At 49.5% G+C, this 14,089-nt stretch overlaps 1 protein-coding gene and 1 long non-coding RNA gene across 2 annotated transcripts; one reads left to right on the forward strand and one right to left on the reverse strand.

The window, feature by feature from the left end:
* Positions 1–9,964: 9,964 nt before the first annotated feature.
* LOC139833170 (uncharacterized) lies at positions 9,965–12,656 on the reverse strand. The gene is made up of 3 exons (XR_011748397.1): positions 11,574–12,656; positions 11,384–11,492; positions 9,965–10,096 (listed from the first exon to the last, which is right to left on the reverse strand). It is a non-coding gene; the product is annotated as an uncharacterized lncRNA (long non-coding RNA).
* On the forward strand, positions 10,291–11,381 carry LOC127316567 (uncharacterized). Its single transcript, XM_051347000.1, has 3 exons — positions 10,291–10,512; positions 10,614–10,847; positions 10,971–11,381. The coding sequence occupies exons 1-3, from the start codon at positions 10,487–10,489 to the stop codon at positions 11,149–11,151; spliced, it is 441 nt and encodes a 146-aa protein (XP_051202960.1). The 5' UTR covers positions 10,291–10,486; the 3' UTR covers positions 11,152–11,381.
* Positions 12,657–14,089: the final 1,433 nt, after the last annotated feature.

The raw sequence follows: 14,089 nt of genomic DNA on the forward strand, positions 1-14,089 counted from the left end.
ATAGAATCAGTTTAGAAAACTCAAAACAGTACAACCCCGCATTTAGTAGACTTCATAGAGAAGCATGTACCGCTGAGATTTTTTATGAAACATGTGTTTGATTTCCTATCCTGCATAGAGAAGCACCATCGTTTCGTTTTCGGTTGGCGGAAATCGAAACGAAACGATATCGTTCGGCAAATTTACAGAAATGACAGGGTACCATCATAAAGTAAGGTTGGGAATACATGGAACCCTCAACTGAATTCCATAACAAATTCGGTGGTAGCCAAATAAGCTTATTCTCGGAGTCACTAATGAATTCCTCGATCCCATCCCCGAAAAACGCGAGTCCAACGAGCTCCAAAGGTATCCGTAGGCCGTCAAAGTTCATACTTCAAATTAGACACCACAGATTTATATAGATTCGCATGTATCTAAACTATAAAACATGTCTAGATAAATGTGCATCTAGACAAATCCTCGACAAGTAATTTGAAACATATGGCAATAAACATGTTTAGTTGTTGTCCCTCGTCATTTTATGGATACAATCGAAATTGATTGAAGATGGAGTCGAAAGGGAAAAAAAGCTTATTAAAAAAAGATGTGGAATCGCATACCTAAGCCTTTTCAAGCTTTCTCTGAGACAGGCTTTGTTAGGCCAGAGATCCAGAGACGGTATCGAGCTTTTGCTCAACGCAAGCCGCGGCGTAGAGGAAGGTGGTGCTAATTTCTTTGATGGCTTGTGTTTTAATTTTATTGTTTTAAGGATGTTTTTCACTACATGCATGCTTCATACCATCAAGGTTTATAAGTGGTTGATTGCGCTTGCCGCACGCTCTTATAAAGATGTTCCTGTAAGAGCTGGTTTCGAATAGTATATAGAAGATTAGCCTATAATTAGGGTGCATGTGTACATTGATATTGATCATCCTGCACCGCGGAACGATTGTGTTTCTGTCTTCATTAACACAATTCCACTGTCTAAAAGGAGTTTTTTTTTTTTGAGAGAGAGATCGGCGTAGCAGGAGTTGCTACAAAAGATGTGCGGTTCATTTTGACATGACTCAACACCGACTGCTCCTGACATAGAAGTGACAGTCCAAGTGCTCGATATATTAGAAAACTGCAGAGGATCTCAGAGAGATAAGATATGCCATGAGAAAAGGGACATGATTATGTATGAGCTAGCACATGATCCAGTACAAAGCAAGCGACGATGAACAGGAAAGCTTAACTTTTCACGTTAATTGCGACGTTGAAGCACCACCCCCTACCGGAGTTACCTACGAGCGACGAGTTGACTTCGTCGATGAAAACAACTAAGGTTGTGAAAACCGATAGTGCAATTTGCCGAATTGCCGACAGGCAGGTCATGGGGGCGTGATGTTGCCACTTCCATCACTGTCGACGACGCCATCTACATCGTCCTAGTACCCGCTAAGTCCGGCTAATTGTTTCCGCTGGTAATAAGGTACATATTTTTAAAACAAGTTAGTGACGTGAACAGATTTAACTGTGACTCCCTTGCACGCCGAAGGTACTTACGTAAGTGGCAGTTCACTGATATTGGCTCCTTGTAACGGGCGAGATTCTGCCCGCAGCGATCTACACGGAGTCCGGAGAATGCTTTCCGAGTAGCTAGCTATTTTAGTAAAAATAATATACTAATTTCACGAAGATATTAATTATATCTAGGTTTGCATCAATTACACATTTAAAATATTAGGGATGCATAGATAAGAAAAGGATAAAAATTAGAAAACAAAAACCTGCCGCGTTGATGAAACACTCGCAACAAAAACACTCTAATAACCAGACAACACATACAGTACAAAAGAGAATATCCATAAGCAAAGCCTACAAGAAAGAAATCATGCACAAGCATTGCCGTCGCCGATCGAAGTTCTTGGGTTTTCACCCCATAGATAAACCGATTTTACAGAACAACAGCAAAGCCACCGCCAGGTACAACCAATGAAAGTCAGGCCTTGTACCTTGGACTTTCAATCTATGTTTAGACATGTCCCATGGCACCGACGAGAAAGCGAAACTGCGTGCCACACTCTCATGAAGCCACACTGGCTGAAGATAATGGTGCGCACGATCGGATCAATTACGATCTAGATATCTAGTGGCGCCATGCGTCAAAGTGCGGAAATATCCAAGAGGAAGACCGGAACTTGTCGGCGTCCAGATCGAGGAGGTCGACATGAAGCGGATTGACAACTTGGTGCCGCCCAAGGCACCTTTATTCTTCGATGCGGACAACCAGGCCCCCACGCCGCCATCCGCCACCCAACGGGTCCGGCCACCCTAATCTTCCTCGCCCGCACCGTAGGAGGCAGCAATCAGCAGAGGAGAAGACGACCCATACCGCCCGTAGTATGCGCCAAGAGGCCACCCAAAGCACGAGCACACTAACTATGCAACCACCATCGCGCCATCGATGGAGAAGACGCGTGCCCACGTCATCTCCAACGGAACCATGCCGCCGCGCCTTACTGAGCGCCGCATAACCGCTGGCCGTCACGTCCTGCGCCGCCAACTGTCGGAATTATAAGGCGTGGGAGCCCCCCGCCAAGGATAACGGGCAGGCTTTGCCCGACGACGCGCGTTGGCAACATTGAGGATTGGGTGGGGAAAGGGAGTGCCTGGAGGGAGGCGGCGGAAACCCTAAGAGCATCTCCAGTCGCGTCCCCCAAACCGTCCCCCAAAGGGACTTGGGGCGCGCCGGACAGAAAATGCGTTCCAGCCGCGTCCCCCATAGCCCATTTTTGTCCGGCGCGGCCCGATACAGTGTCCGGCGCCCCGAGCCCGTCCCCGTCCCACAGGGGACGCACCGGGGACGCCGGACACACCGAAAAGCGAGGCGAGCCGACGCGGGCCCGACGCGTCAGCGGCTCAGTGAAAAATCGTCTCCCATTCCCGCCAAATCCCGCCCCTCCCGCCATATCGCGCCTATCCCGCCGCGTATTTCTGGCCTCCCAACACATATCCCGCCGCCGATTCATTTCTCCTATCCCGCCGATTTGTTTCTCCCTCCCGCCGTCCACTCGCCGCCGCAACCCTCTCCCGTCGTTCACCCGCCGCCGCTACCCTCTCCCCATTCCATGGCGCCGCCGATAGCCCCCAAAAAGATGGCCAAGAAAGCGTCCAAGAAACCGCCGGGCCATGCGACGAATGGGGCGAAAGCGCCGTTCGCGAAGCCGCGGAAGGCGCCGGCTCCGAAGAATAAGCCGGAAGGATGGACCGACGATCAATGCCAGCAAGACTGTCTGCGCCGGAAGCTATCGACGGCGGAGCGGAAAGGACGGAGGGCGGCGGAGTAGGAGAAGAAGGCTGTGGCGGCGCGCCAGCACCAGCACCAGCGCCACCAACGCGAGCCCATATAGTACGAACATGCCGGTGTATGTTCCGGGAGTGTTCTCTCCGTCGTCCTCCGCCTTCTACAACGACGGCCCCTCCGGCACTCCCGGGTGCGTGACGCCTAACTTGTCGCCCCACTACCAGGATGCGCTGCCGCATGGCGGCTTCAACCCCAACAACCTCTACTCCCCGGCGTACGAGCAGCGCGAGCCAGGACCCGGTGCGGACGGCGACCCTTTCAGTGGCCGCAGGGGGCCGCTCGAATTCGAGGGCGCCGGTGCGGAGGGTGCTGAGGAAGAGGGCGGGAGTGAGGACGAGGAGGACGATGAAGAGGAGGAGGTGGAGGACGAGGAGGACGATGAAGAGGAGGACGTGGACGACGAGGAGGGTGCCGGCGACGATGATCTCATGGAGGTAGACGCGGACGGCGTGAAGAAGAAAAAGAAGAAGAAGGCGTCGGGCACACGAGGCCCCAAGTGGACGGTTTTGGAGGATCTTTGTCTGTGCGAGTCGTGGGCGACGGTGAGCCATGACTCCATTATCGGCGCCAACCAAAAATACGAGAAGTATTGGGCGAGGATCAAGGCCGAGTTCGATGAGCGCAAGCTCATCAACAGCGACTACAAGAAAGTGACAATGAAGAGGAGCCAAAAGGCAATGTCGACGCGATGGGCCATCATCCAGGCGTCGCTGAACTCCTTCCATGGATACCATCACGACTTAGTGACCAGAGCCGAGAGCGGCACCGACCTCTCCCAAATGGTACGACTCTTTCTTCCATACTCTGTAGCGCCTACATTGTGTTCGATGAAATGATTCCGCTTCCTTTGGCTAGTTTGATAGGGCCATGGAGGTTTACGCGAGGAACTCGGATGGGCATAAGTCGTTCGCGCTGATGCATTGCTATACCAAGCTCAAAGGGAACGAGAAATGGCGGTTGACGCGCCTGTCGCTGTCCAAGGGGAAGGACGCCATTGATCTGGACGCGCCGCTGGCAACGTCGGCAGGGCGTCCTACTGGCAACAAGGCTGCCAAGGCCGCCTTGGCCGACGCCGCGTCGTCTGAGAAGACGCAGGCGTCGATCACGAAATGCCTCGCGGACCTCTCCTCGACCTTTCTCTCCCGCGACAAAAAGACCGACGAAAGGTGGGCGGAGCTGCTCAAGAGGCAAGAGGAGAAGTTGGAGCTGAAGAAACGCAGGGACGACATGTCCCTGCTGAGAGCGTCGACAGAGGGAATGTCTCCCCGGACGCGGGTGGCGCACAACTTCTTCAAAGGCCAGATCCTCGACGACATCGAAGCCAAAATGGCGGCGGCCGACGCTGCGGCCGACGCGGCGGCCCAGGAAGCGGCAGCGGTAGGCGGTAGCGGCAGCAACCGCGGAGCAAGAGCCGGCTGACGCGTCTTCGACTGCTACACCATCGTCGGCCTATGCGACGGCGGCGAAGCAGACGGAGCATGCACAGCACCTAGCAGATCGTGACGAGGTCATCGTGATCGACGGGCCTACGTCGACTCAGGATACGTCGCCGACGACCGGCCTTCTTCTAATTTAGCATGCACTATGTTCTGTAATATGATCGAGCGCCTAGTACTTTGATCGCCGCTACTCTGATCGCGACGATTCGGCGGGAACAATCTCTTTTGAATGCAACAATTTGAATTCCTGATTGGGGGCGGCGTTTGGGGGACGCGACTGGGGAGCGACATCCCCCAAACGCGACACGAACGAAACACGTCCCCCAAACGCTCAATCCGGCGCGGGGTTTGGGGAACGGTTTGGGGACTCAACTGGAGATGCTCTCAGCCAGCCTCTCCGGTGGATATCCGAGTGGGATTGTGCTTCGGTGACTTTATCAGCCCACAAAGTCAGTGACTTTGTGTCACTTACAAATGGTAACGGGCTGAATCCATCCGAGTGTGGCTAGCTAGCTAGATTGAACACGTGGTGCATTGTTTCTCGCGGATGGCATGTCAAAGTCTGTGGGGTTGGAGATAGGACGCTTTCGTTGTCGACGCTCGAACCAATCGCGGCATGGCGCTGCATCCCCTTATTATTGCACGAGATATATGCCATAGCTAGCTAGGCAGCGATGGTCCTCTCTCTCTCTCAAAATAAATTGTGGCAAACAAAACGTACGTACAGCACCTGTTTTGACGTGCAAAAACGATACGTACGTGCCAGCTACTTACATATGGAGCACGATATTTGCCCTTCAGAGATTACGATCAAATCACCCGCGCGTGCGGAAACCTTAGAGTCAACGAGGCTGCGGTGAGATCGACGAGCAGCCTAAAGACCAAAATGACCCGGAGCTGCCGCAGCAAGCAACGGCAAGTGCATGCAAAATTGCAAACAAATCTACAGGAACGACCCCAGAAATAGAACTTGCCTGAACCGTACGTACGCACAGCTTTCCGAAAATGCAGATCGGATGTCTAGATCTTCTCTCGGTCCAGTACAAAAATACAACGTGGACCACGGCGAGCTGGCACAGACAGCAACCAGAAGCATCCATGCTCTTCCGTACGGCACCCCTTAATCTAATCTCACGCCATTACTATACTCATTTGCTACTAGCTTCATCCCTCTTTAGACAAAGCGACAGACTTTTGGCGATACAATACTGCCGCCAAATCTCCCTAAAGATTGAGATGTTCGCCATTAGTTAACTCCACTAAACAAATGCCCGCTAATTAGCAATCCCTAGAGCTTGCTAGGGCTCGCATGGGGGGTTCATCTCGTAACAGGATCCGCACATGGACGTGCGCGCTCGTCTACACGGGATTACCGGATGGGTTAGAGCATCTTCAGTCGGTCTCCAGAGCCCCTCAAACATCTATGGGAGGTGCTGGTGATCTTTTTGCTTTTAGTCGAGCACCTCAAACTTCTTTTTAGGTTGGCAGAAGGCGTTTTAGCTGCCGGCGTTCACATCACACTTCCAACCCATAGTAGGGCGAGTGGGGGCGCCTAGAGAGAAGGCCGGCGTCCAATTCCAACTCTACACAGCTGCTGGATATACACCCCAAATTTCAAATTTTTTTGGAGATTTTAAATTTTGTGTTTATGCATTTTTCATAATACTTTTATATGCACCTAGAGCCAAAACTTATGCACCTATGAGTTCACTTTTATATCCTGGAAGGTGTGGCACCTTCGCCCCCGTTGCATCCTTCCCTCGCCGTCATTCATGCCCTGAAAATCCACCAAACAGTCTTAACATATGCTAATACGGTCACGCACGTCTAAACTACTCCCAGATCACGCTGCTAACTGAGATTCAGTACAAATAGCAGCATAAAGAATATGCTGTACCTGTACCTGTACTAGCACTTGCTTGCTGCTGCAACTAGCCAGCAGCTGTTGGAATTGAGGTCAGCAATGACGCCACGGCGAAAAACAAATCCCCCTCGAAATCTTGGACGAAGTATCTATACAAATATGTAGCTCGATTTGGCAAGTGAAGGATTAAACTAAGGCGGGTTAGAGCGCTAGTGGAAGGCCATGATTAGCGAGTATTCTATTAGCAGCCTGCCTGAGCCATGTTGGCTCCTCCTTTTAGCCCTGGTACGTGCGACTGCGACTGCATTATTATTTGTTAACAAACAATCTGGTTTAGTTAATTGCCGCGCAGTCCAGAAGCGTCTGTTTGGTCGACGGATTCGAGTTGTATACAATGTATGCTACTGAGTTATTATTGGCCAACGAATCCAATCTTACCGGAAATAAAGTTGTCTTGCCGTATACTTCCCACTCGCGTGAGTGTCGAATGCCACTGTTGCCGGGGCAGCTTGATGCTCCCTTGCACAAAGTGATTTTGAGCTTCTGATTTTGAAGAAACATTTAGAAAATTAGATGGATTCAAATACTATAAGAAAATATTGCTGAACTGGTGTTCGCACAAACCGGCACCTCCCGAGCCGCACGTCGGACGATAAAGTTCCACTAGCAAACGCCTCCGGCCTCTGGCCATCCCTCCCCCTTGTCGTCGTCAATGGCATTGTTCGACAATGGTGGGGCGTCTCGTCCTCGTCTTCCTACCCCCATTCTAGTCCTCATCCTCTAGCCCCTACGATTCAGCTATCAATCATCCTGTCAACAGCCCGACATTGTCATCAACCACCTTCATACCGACCTGCTCCGGACAGCGAGCAACGATCACTTCCTAGTGGTGCGGTCGATGGTGAACTTCCCTCCACATGGTGTCGTAGGAAATTGCCGCCGTCACGGTGCTCCACGGTGTCTCCAACCAACTTCTCGCTTTCCCAATCATGCTCTCGCCAATCTCTAACCACACCCTGATGCGGCCTTAGGATCTAAATCGTCGTTGCCGATGGACGTAGGCAAGGTCTATGGAGATCACCATCCGCACGGCGCACCATTTTTTCGTCGATACCGTTGGGCATGACGACCATGACAAGAAAAATGTCGCGACTACTAATGTGCTGGTGGAGGCGGTGAATGTCAGCTTCGTGTGTTCGAATGTATCGACAAGGCCCCAGAGCTGAAAGAACCATCTCAATGCTCATATCGAGCTTGAGAACTCTCAATGTTGGTGGAAGTGGGAAAACGACGATGATAGCCCGCCAATTCGCCTTGCACGGCCACGGTTTAGAACCTTTGCGTGTGTCCGCCTCTCTCTGAGTATGTATGAAATATGGATGGGGAGAAGACGAATGCAATTTCGTTTGTGCGACGATGTCCATGTTAAAACTAGTTGCATGACGAATGTGAGCCTGGGGATCCCTACATTGCACAAGTGTTCTTGGCAAGTGGAGGTGGCAACACATGGTGACTTCTTTTTTGGTGGTGTTCTTCGAGTACCGAGTTGCGATCTCCGGGGTGAAATCCAGGGTCTAACCTTCATTGGTTGTACTTGACAATGGTGGACTCATAGACATTCCCCTGTTAAAGGATTTTTATGAAGATCAGACCCCCTCCCGGGGTGGAAATACATTGTTCGATCTTTCATGGCCAGATAAGGCGATGACAATGCTTGTGCCCTGTTCTGTTCCTAAATGCATCGCGGTTGGAGGTCCTTTTTCAAAGTTTGAATATAAATATTACCAATATATGGTGGTGTTTGTTTCTTTTTGCTACTCGTTTTGCAGGATCATGCCCCCTTTTTTCTTTCATCCACTTTTCCTTTATTTATTGTGTGCATCTTTGATGTCTCGACTAGATCTTGCCATTATATTGTTGCAGATACCATGTGTATTTGATATCTTCTTTATATTAACAGGCTCCCTTTTGTCGAGTTTTTGGTCATTTGGATACTTAGTTTCTTTTGTTTGTATAGTTTTCATGTAGACAGTTTCTTTTGGGTTTCTCTGGCATGTTTTTTTAAAGGTAAAGTAGAGACTTTTATTCATAATTAGCAACATCAGATACAAAATCTGGAGGATTGGTCAGCCACAGACGGCGACCAAAAGGTTGTGCAATTGCATTTCTAGCCACTAGATGAGCATCACTATTTGAATTCCTACTTTCGTATTAAACTTAACTACCTCGAAGCTACTAGAACGTAGCTTTGATTTCCTCCAGAATAGCACTATACGTGCACAGGTTCTTCATTATCATAGAGTTAATGATTTCCTCCAAAATAGCCCGCAAAAAATGACTTCTAGACAATATCCGTCTGCAGATGAAGCATGTATGGGCCTGGCCGCGACACCCTATCACAGAAGCTCATCTTTCGAAGGGCCCATTAGATAGAACTCAGACGGTCAGACCTAATAGTGGGAGACACATATAAGGATGCTCCGCATACTTTTTTCGGCCCACACTGTGTCTTAAATTTGAACTCGGTTAGGCTGCTGAATTCCAACAAGGTAAAGTCGAATAACCAAATCTTCCACTTATATCTATCCAAAATCTTGTTCCATTTCATAGTTTGCTCTTATAGTTACGTTGCAGAGCGAGATGTCTCCATTGATGCCCGTGTTATATTTGCTCTGTTGTGCTGAACGTCTGATCAATCATATGCATTGTTACTCTTTGTGTCATTGTGTGTGGTCTCATAATACAATGGGCAAGCCTTAGTTTTTCTGAAGAAACAAAATGTCTGTTGTGCCATTAGGGATGAGATAGAAAGTTAGCAGTCCATATTTATTTTTTCGAGAATGAGCTAGCTGTCCATATCCATACGGGTTGACATTATCTGGAACCAGAATATGTTCTATGCAAAAGAAGATAATGCCGAAAGGTTCTAGTCTGATGTGAACGATATGGCCATGCACCAGCCTATAAATAGCCAGCCATACATCCACAAAAATGATATCAGCAAGGAGGAGAAGAAGAGCAGAGAGCAAAGCCTTACATGGCTGCAAGTGCCTTACCTCTGGTAGCCAAGGATGACTTGCCTATGTCTTCTTCCTCCCACAGAGGCCTAATTAGCCTTGGAGGTGTGGGGTTTCATGGGCAGTCACCTTGGCTAGACCGAGTGGCTCTTGCTGCTCATGCTAGGCTGAAATTGCTTCTCTTGATTTGTTGCATGTATTTATAGAAGTGAAAAGAACTAGTTTTTGTTTCTAGAACAGAAACGAATATATTATTACATGCTCATCTTGCTTTATGCTCATATCCCTACACCTTAAACATGCAGGTGCTAGCTTATTACTCAGCAAGTATGGAGAGGACAGAGGAAAGCTGTCCAACCAGAAGTCCAGAACATGAGAGCTGATAATCGCATGTCAGAAGTTGGAACAAGATGGCGTTGTTCATCTGGGATATAAATTTATGGGCCTTAGATTCCGACCCGGCCGATTGGGACCTGGCAACGCGGGAGGATGATATCGTCGCCCTTTGCTTCCGCCGCGAGATTCGTAGATAATATAGGCACAGACCAATACGCGTTAGATATTCATATCCGAAGCTGCCATACCCTGCTGTATACCAGGACACCGCGTAGCTATACCGACATCGCATTTAACCACATTTACTAGCTCCGTGCATGGTAGCTTGGCGTAAGCTGTACGAGGTCACTTAATTGCCATCGTCGGTCGCCAACATGGTATCCTCTCCCCTGGCCATAAGATCTCCACGAGACACCATCAATGTACTGTAGATCTTCCTCTACCTTCAGCTCCGAGGGCAAATCCTCTTCCTTGAGCTTAAATCAGAACAGGCAAAGGCATGGCCGCCCCTTCAACTGTTTTGAGGTGAGCACCCAGCGCCCAACTTGGATCATTATCTGAAATCCAATAGCTGATTCTGTAAACAAGATGCAAATTCTCAACTACCTTTCGTTCTTCTCCAGCAGTTTAGATCCAACGATCCAAGATCCCAGCCAATCATACCCTGATTCGGTTGTTTTCGGGGTAGACACTGGGAGGCTCGAGACAGTACAGGAGGAGAACGAGGGCGATTCGTCTCATGGTAGTCCTCCAACTGAACAACGCTACGCATCTGAAGTACCAGAAGCCGAATGGTATCCAAAAGAGAGGCTTCCAAACGGCGTTGCAAAATCTGCAGATGAGACTGGGTGGATCCGTAGGTAAACCTTTTATCCCCCTTGGCTGGCTGGTTTTATGAGTTGTACAGTAGTTAGTAAGCAAATGATCTGTCAGCACGGGAAGTATTTTTCTTACTATTTTCTCTGTTGGATATGCTTCCGTAGGAAGCGCAGAGGGCAGATCCCTGACCACCGGGCTACCAGCGGTGAAAGAGTGACGGCGCTGGAGACTGCTTTCACTGGTTTCGCTCAGAGAACAACAGATGCAGTAGTGACGGCGCCGGGGTGTTGTGCTGAGCTGCTTCCTGTTGTGAGAGGTGGTGAGGGAGAGGGTGGGTGGCTATGAAGGAGAGGGACGCTCGTCCTGGTACAGGTGACCGTTGGCGCGGGTTAACGCGTCTCCCTCCGGCCAGAGTTATTGCGGCCTGCTACTGATTTAATACATCAAATACCAGTTATCGAACTGAGTGGGGAAATGCGGAATACACGATTACCTGCTAATACATCGCTAATCTTGAACAAAGCAACGGGCGCGATATCATCCTCGCGCGTTGCCAGGTTCCGTTCAGCATATTCGCCTTAGATTCTCCTTTTTGTGCATTGATACACATGTAGATCTAGCTGACAAGGACCTTGCTGTAAATTTGCAATCTTTGGAAACGAATTTGTTGACCCAGGTGATAAGATCTGCATGATGTCGACAAAAAATATTTTTATGTGCAGTTTCATGGTTTCATTCTAATATTTTTTAAACAATAATGATTTTACCATGAAGAATGTCGAATGGCATCTTATTGGCATATGACGGTAACAGGTCACCCCATATTTCCATGGAAAGGAACTTAATATGGCACACCATAGCCGTAGGGCTAGAGCTGCTAGAAAAATCATCCTGCAAAATTATACAAAAATAGTTTAGGGTGTGCTGCCGTAAATTTTGAAGAAAACTATTTCCAAATTTTTTTTTGAACAGGGAAAGGCCGGGAAGGGCCTGGAGACTGCCATTGTCCAAGCGGTGAGTATATGACTACAAAGAGGACCAATAGGAAAGAGAAAATTACAACTCGGTCCCGACAGATGGCAAGAAGGATCCTAATTAGACATACAGAAAAGCAATCCCATCCTTCTTCTTCACCACCGATTGATGACGACCTCAGAGCACAAGGCCCAACGACACATCTGGGGACTATAACACATGTGACGCTGGATGGGATCCTCGCTCCGAGGACCAAGATCCTCCGACTGGAGGAAGAACAAGCTCGAGCTATCCTGGCAGCCGAGCGCGGAGCGGCCATGGATAACGTTGGCAAACATAGCCTTCGTTGATTTACTCCGCAATGGCCAGCAGCATACAGAGCCCATGGGAGGCCATGAGCTCGAGTTTCCCTCGAAGCCGTAGAACCAGCCTTCACCAAAATGACATGGACGTCCCTCTTCTCCCCGCCACCATGACGCCAAGGAGAGGAACACCACACCTCCAGATCTGCTCGAACTTTGGCTCCGCTGCGCTTATTCTGAGGAGCTTCGCCAGATCCGCCCACCAGCCACCGCTCCCACCTCGGGAGCTCGCCGGCAGAGAAGCCCAGCCTCCATCCCGCGCTGCGCACCAGCGGGACAACACTCCTAAACGGCATAACACCATACCGCCGTAGCATACAACACCAACTTAAAACTACTAGTATGTACAGGAGGACTGGCCACCATCTCCACTCCCTACCACAACCAGCAGCGCCGGCGAGGAGAGAGGGAAGAGGTGCCGGGAGCAGCAAGGAGACTCTCAACGGACGGTGGAGAGAGAAGGAGAAAGGGGAAAATGAGAGCAACTATTTCCAATTTGGTGTTATCAAAATAGTTTTGATACATTTACGGAAGATGCAATTTTAGACCCTCTCTCCTGGATCTTCGGATCGACGTGAATATAATTTTTGGCTGAAAATGTATAGGTTCATATTTAGTCCAATGATGACATGCATACATAAAATTATATTTGTATTACAATTTGCGACATAAGTCTTAGTGGTGACATTTTATTCCAAAAAGAAAAAAAACCCAGCCTCTCTGCATCGGTTGATATACACATCCATGACATTATTGATACAAAAATAGTTTGGATATTCATTCCGAAAATATAATTTCTGGGATATATTACACACTGGTCTAGAAACATTGTATAGTTTCCTGGCCATCCTTATCCAAATTCCAAAAGAGAAATACGGACAAAGGGAGGATTACATCATGCATGTCTATAACTGCAGACAAAGAAGATAAGTATTCCCTTGCATGAGGGCATCTCCAGCGGGCGCGCCGCATTTTAATGTCCGCGACCGTCCGTTTGCGTCGTGCTGCGGACGCTAAAATGACGTTTTTATCCGCGCGTCCGTTTGCGTCTGAGGTCCGCTCCAGCGGGGCGACACATTTTTTTTCATTTTTTTCCCTCTTCTCCATTTAAACATAGTTTCAAATATTACATTTTGAAATATGATTTTACACAAACTAACACATAGTTTGGAACATGGTTTACACAAACTAACACATAGTTTGAACCATGGTCAACACAAATATAATTTTTTTTTAAAGAAGCCAGTTGTGTTGATTTCCGTATGTTCACTGCCAAGAAAGAACATTCGAGGGCACACCCAATCACCCAAACTGGAAAATCCAGCGGGAGGAGATGGTGCCCTTGTTGGTTCTACTGATGAGGCGAACATCCAGAAACCTCGACTACTGGCTTCGTCTGGCCCGTAGCCAGATTCGCTGCAAAGAAAGAATACTCTAAGTTCTAACTATCGGTGTCCGAGCCGGATTCGTCGGTGTAGTAGTGCCTGCGGCAGGCTGTGTCGTCGAACACCTTGACGATCATCTCGCCGTCCCCCTCGTAGAGGAAGGTGAGCTGGCAGCCGGGCTCGAGCGCGAGGTCACGGGCGAACTTGTCCCACCCCGTGTGCAGGTACATCTTGCCCTGCCCGTCGAACATGACCTCCACGGTCCAGCGACAGAAGTTGCAGCTGGCCTCCCGTAGCTGCAACTGCGCTGGCTCGACGCCGTCGACGAACTCGGCGAACTTGTCCGGTAGCCGCTTGATGGCGAGTGGGTCATCGTCGATGTGGAGGAGGAACTCAAAGCAGCGCTCCTCCTGCGAGGACGAGGAGGGCGCAGGCGACGGCGAGCGTGGGGCCGTAGCTGCTCCACCATGGTGGCCCCTGCCCCGACCACGGGGGCGCCCATGGCCGCGGCCTCGACCGCCTCGCCGGCCACCAGGACCGGCCATGGACTTCCTCGCGGGC

Source organism: Lolium perenne, chromosome 7 (genome assembly GCF_019359855.2).
Source record: "Lolium perenne isolate Kyuss_39 chromosome 7, Kyuss_2.0, whole genome shotgun sequence".
Lineage (NCBI taxonomy): Eukaryota > Viridiplantae > Streptophyta > Magnoliopsida > Poales > Poaceae > Lolium > Lolium perenne.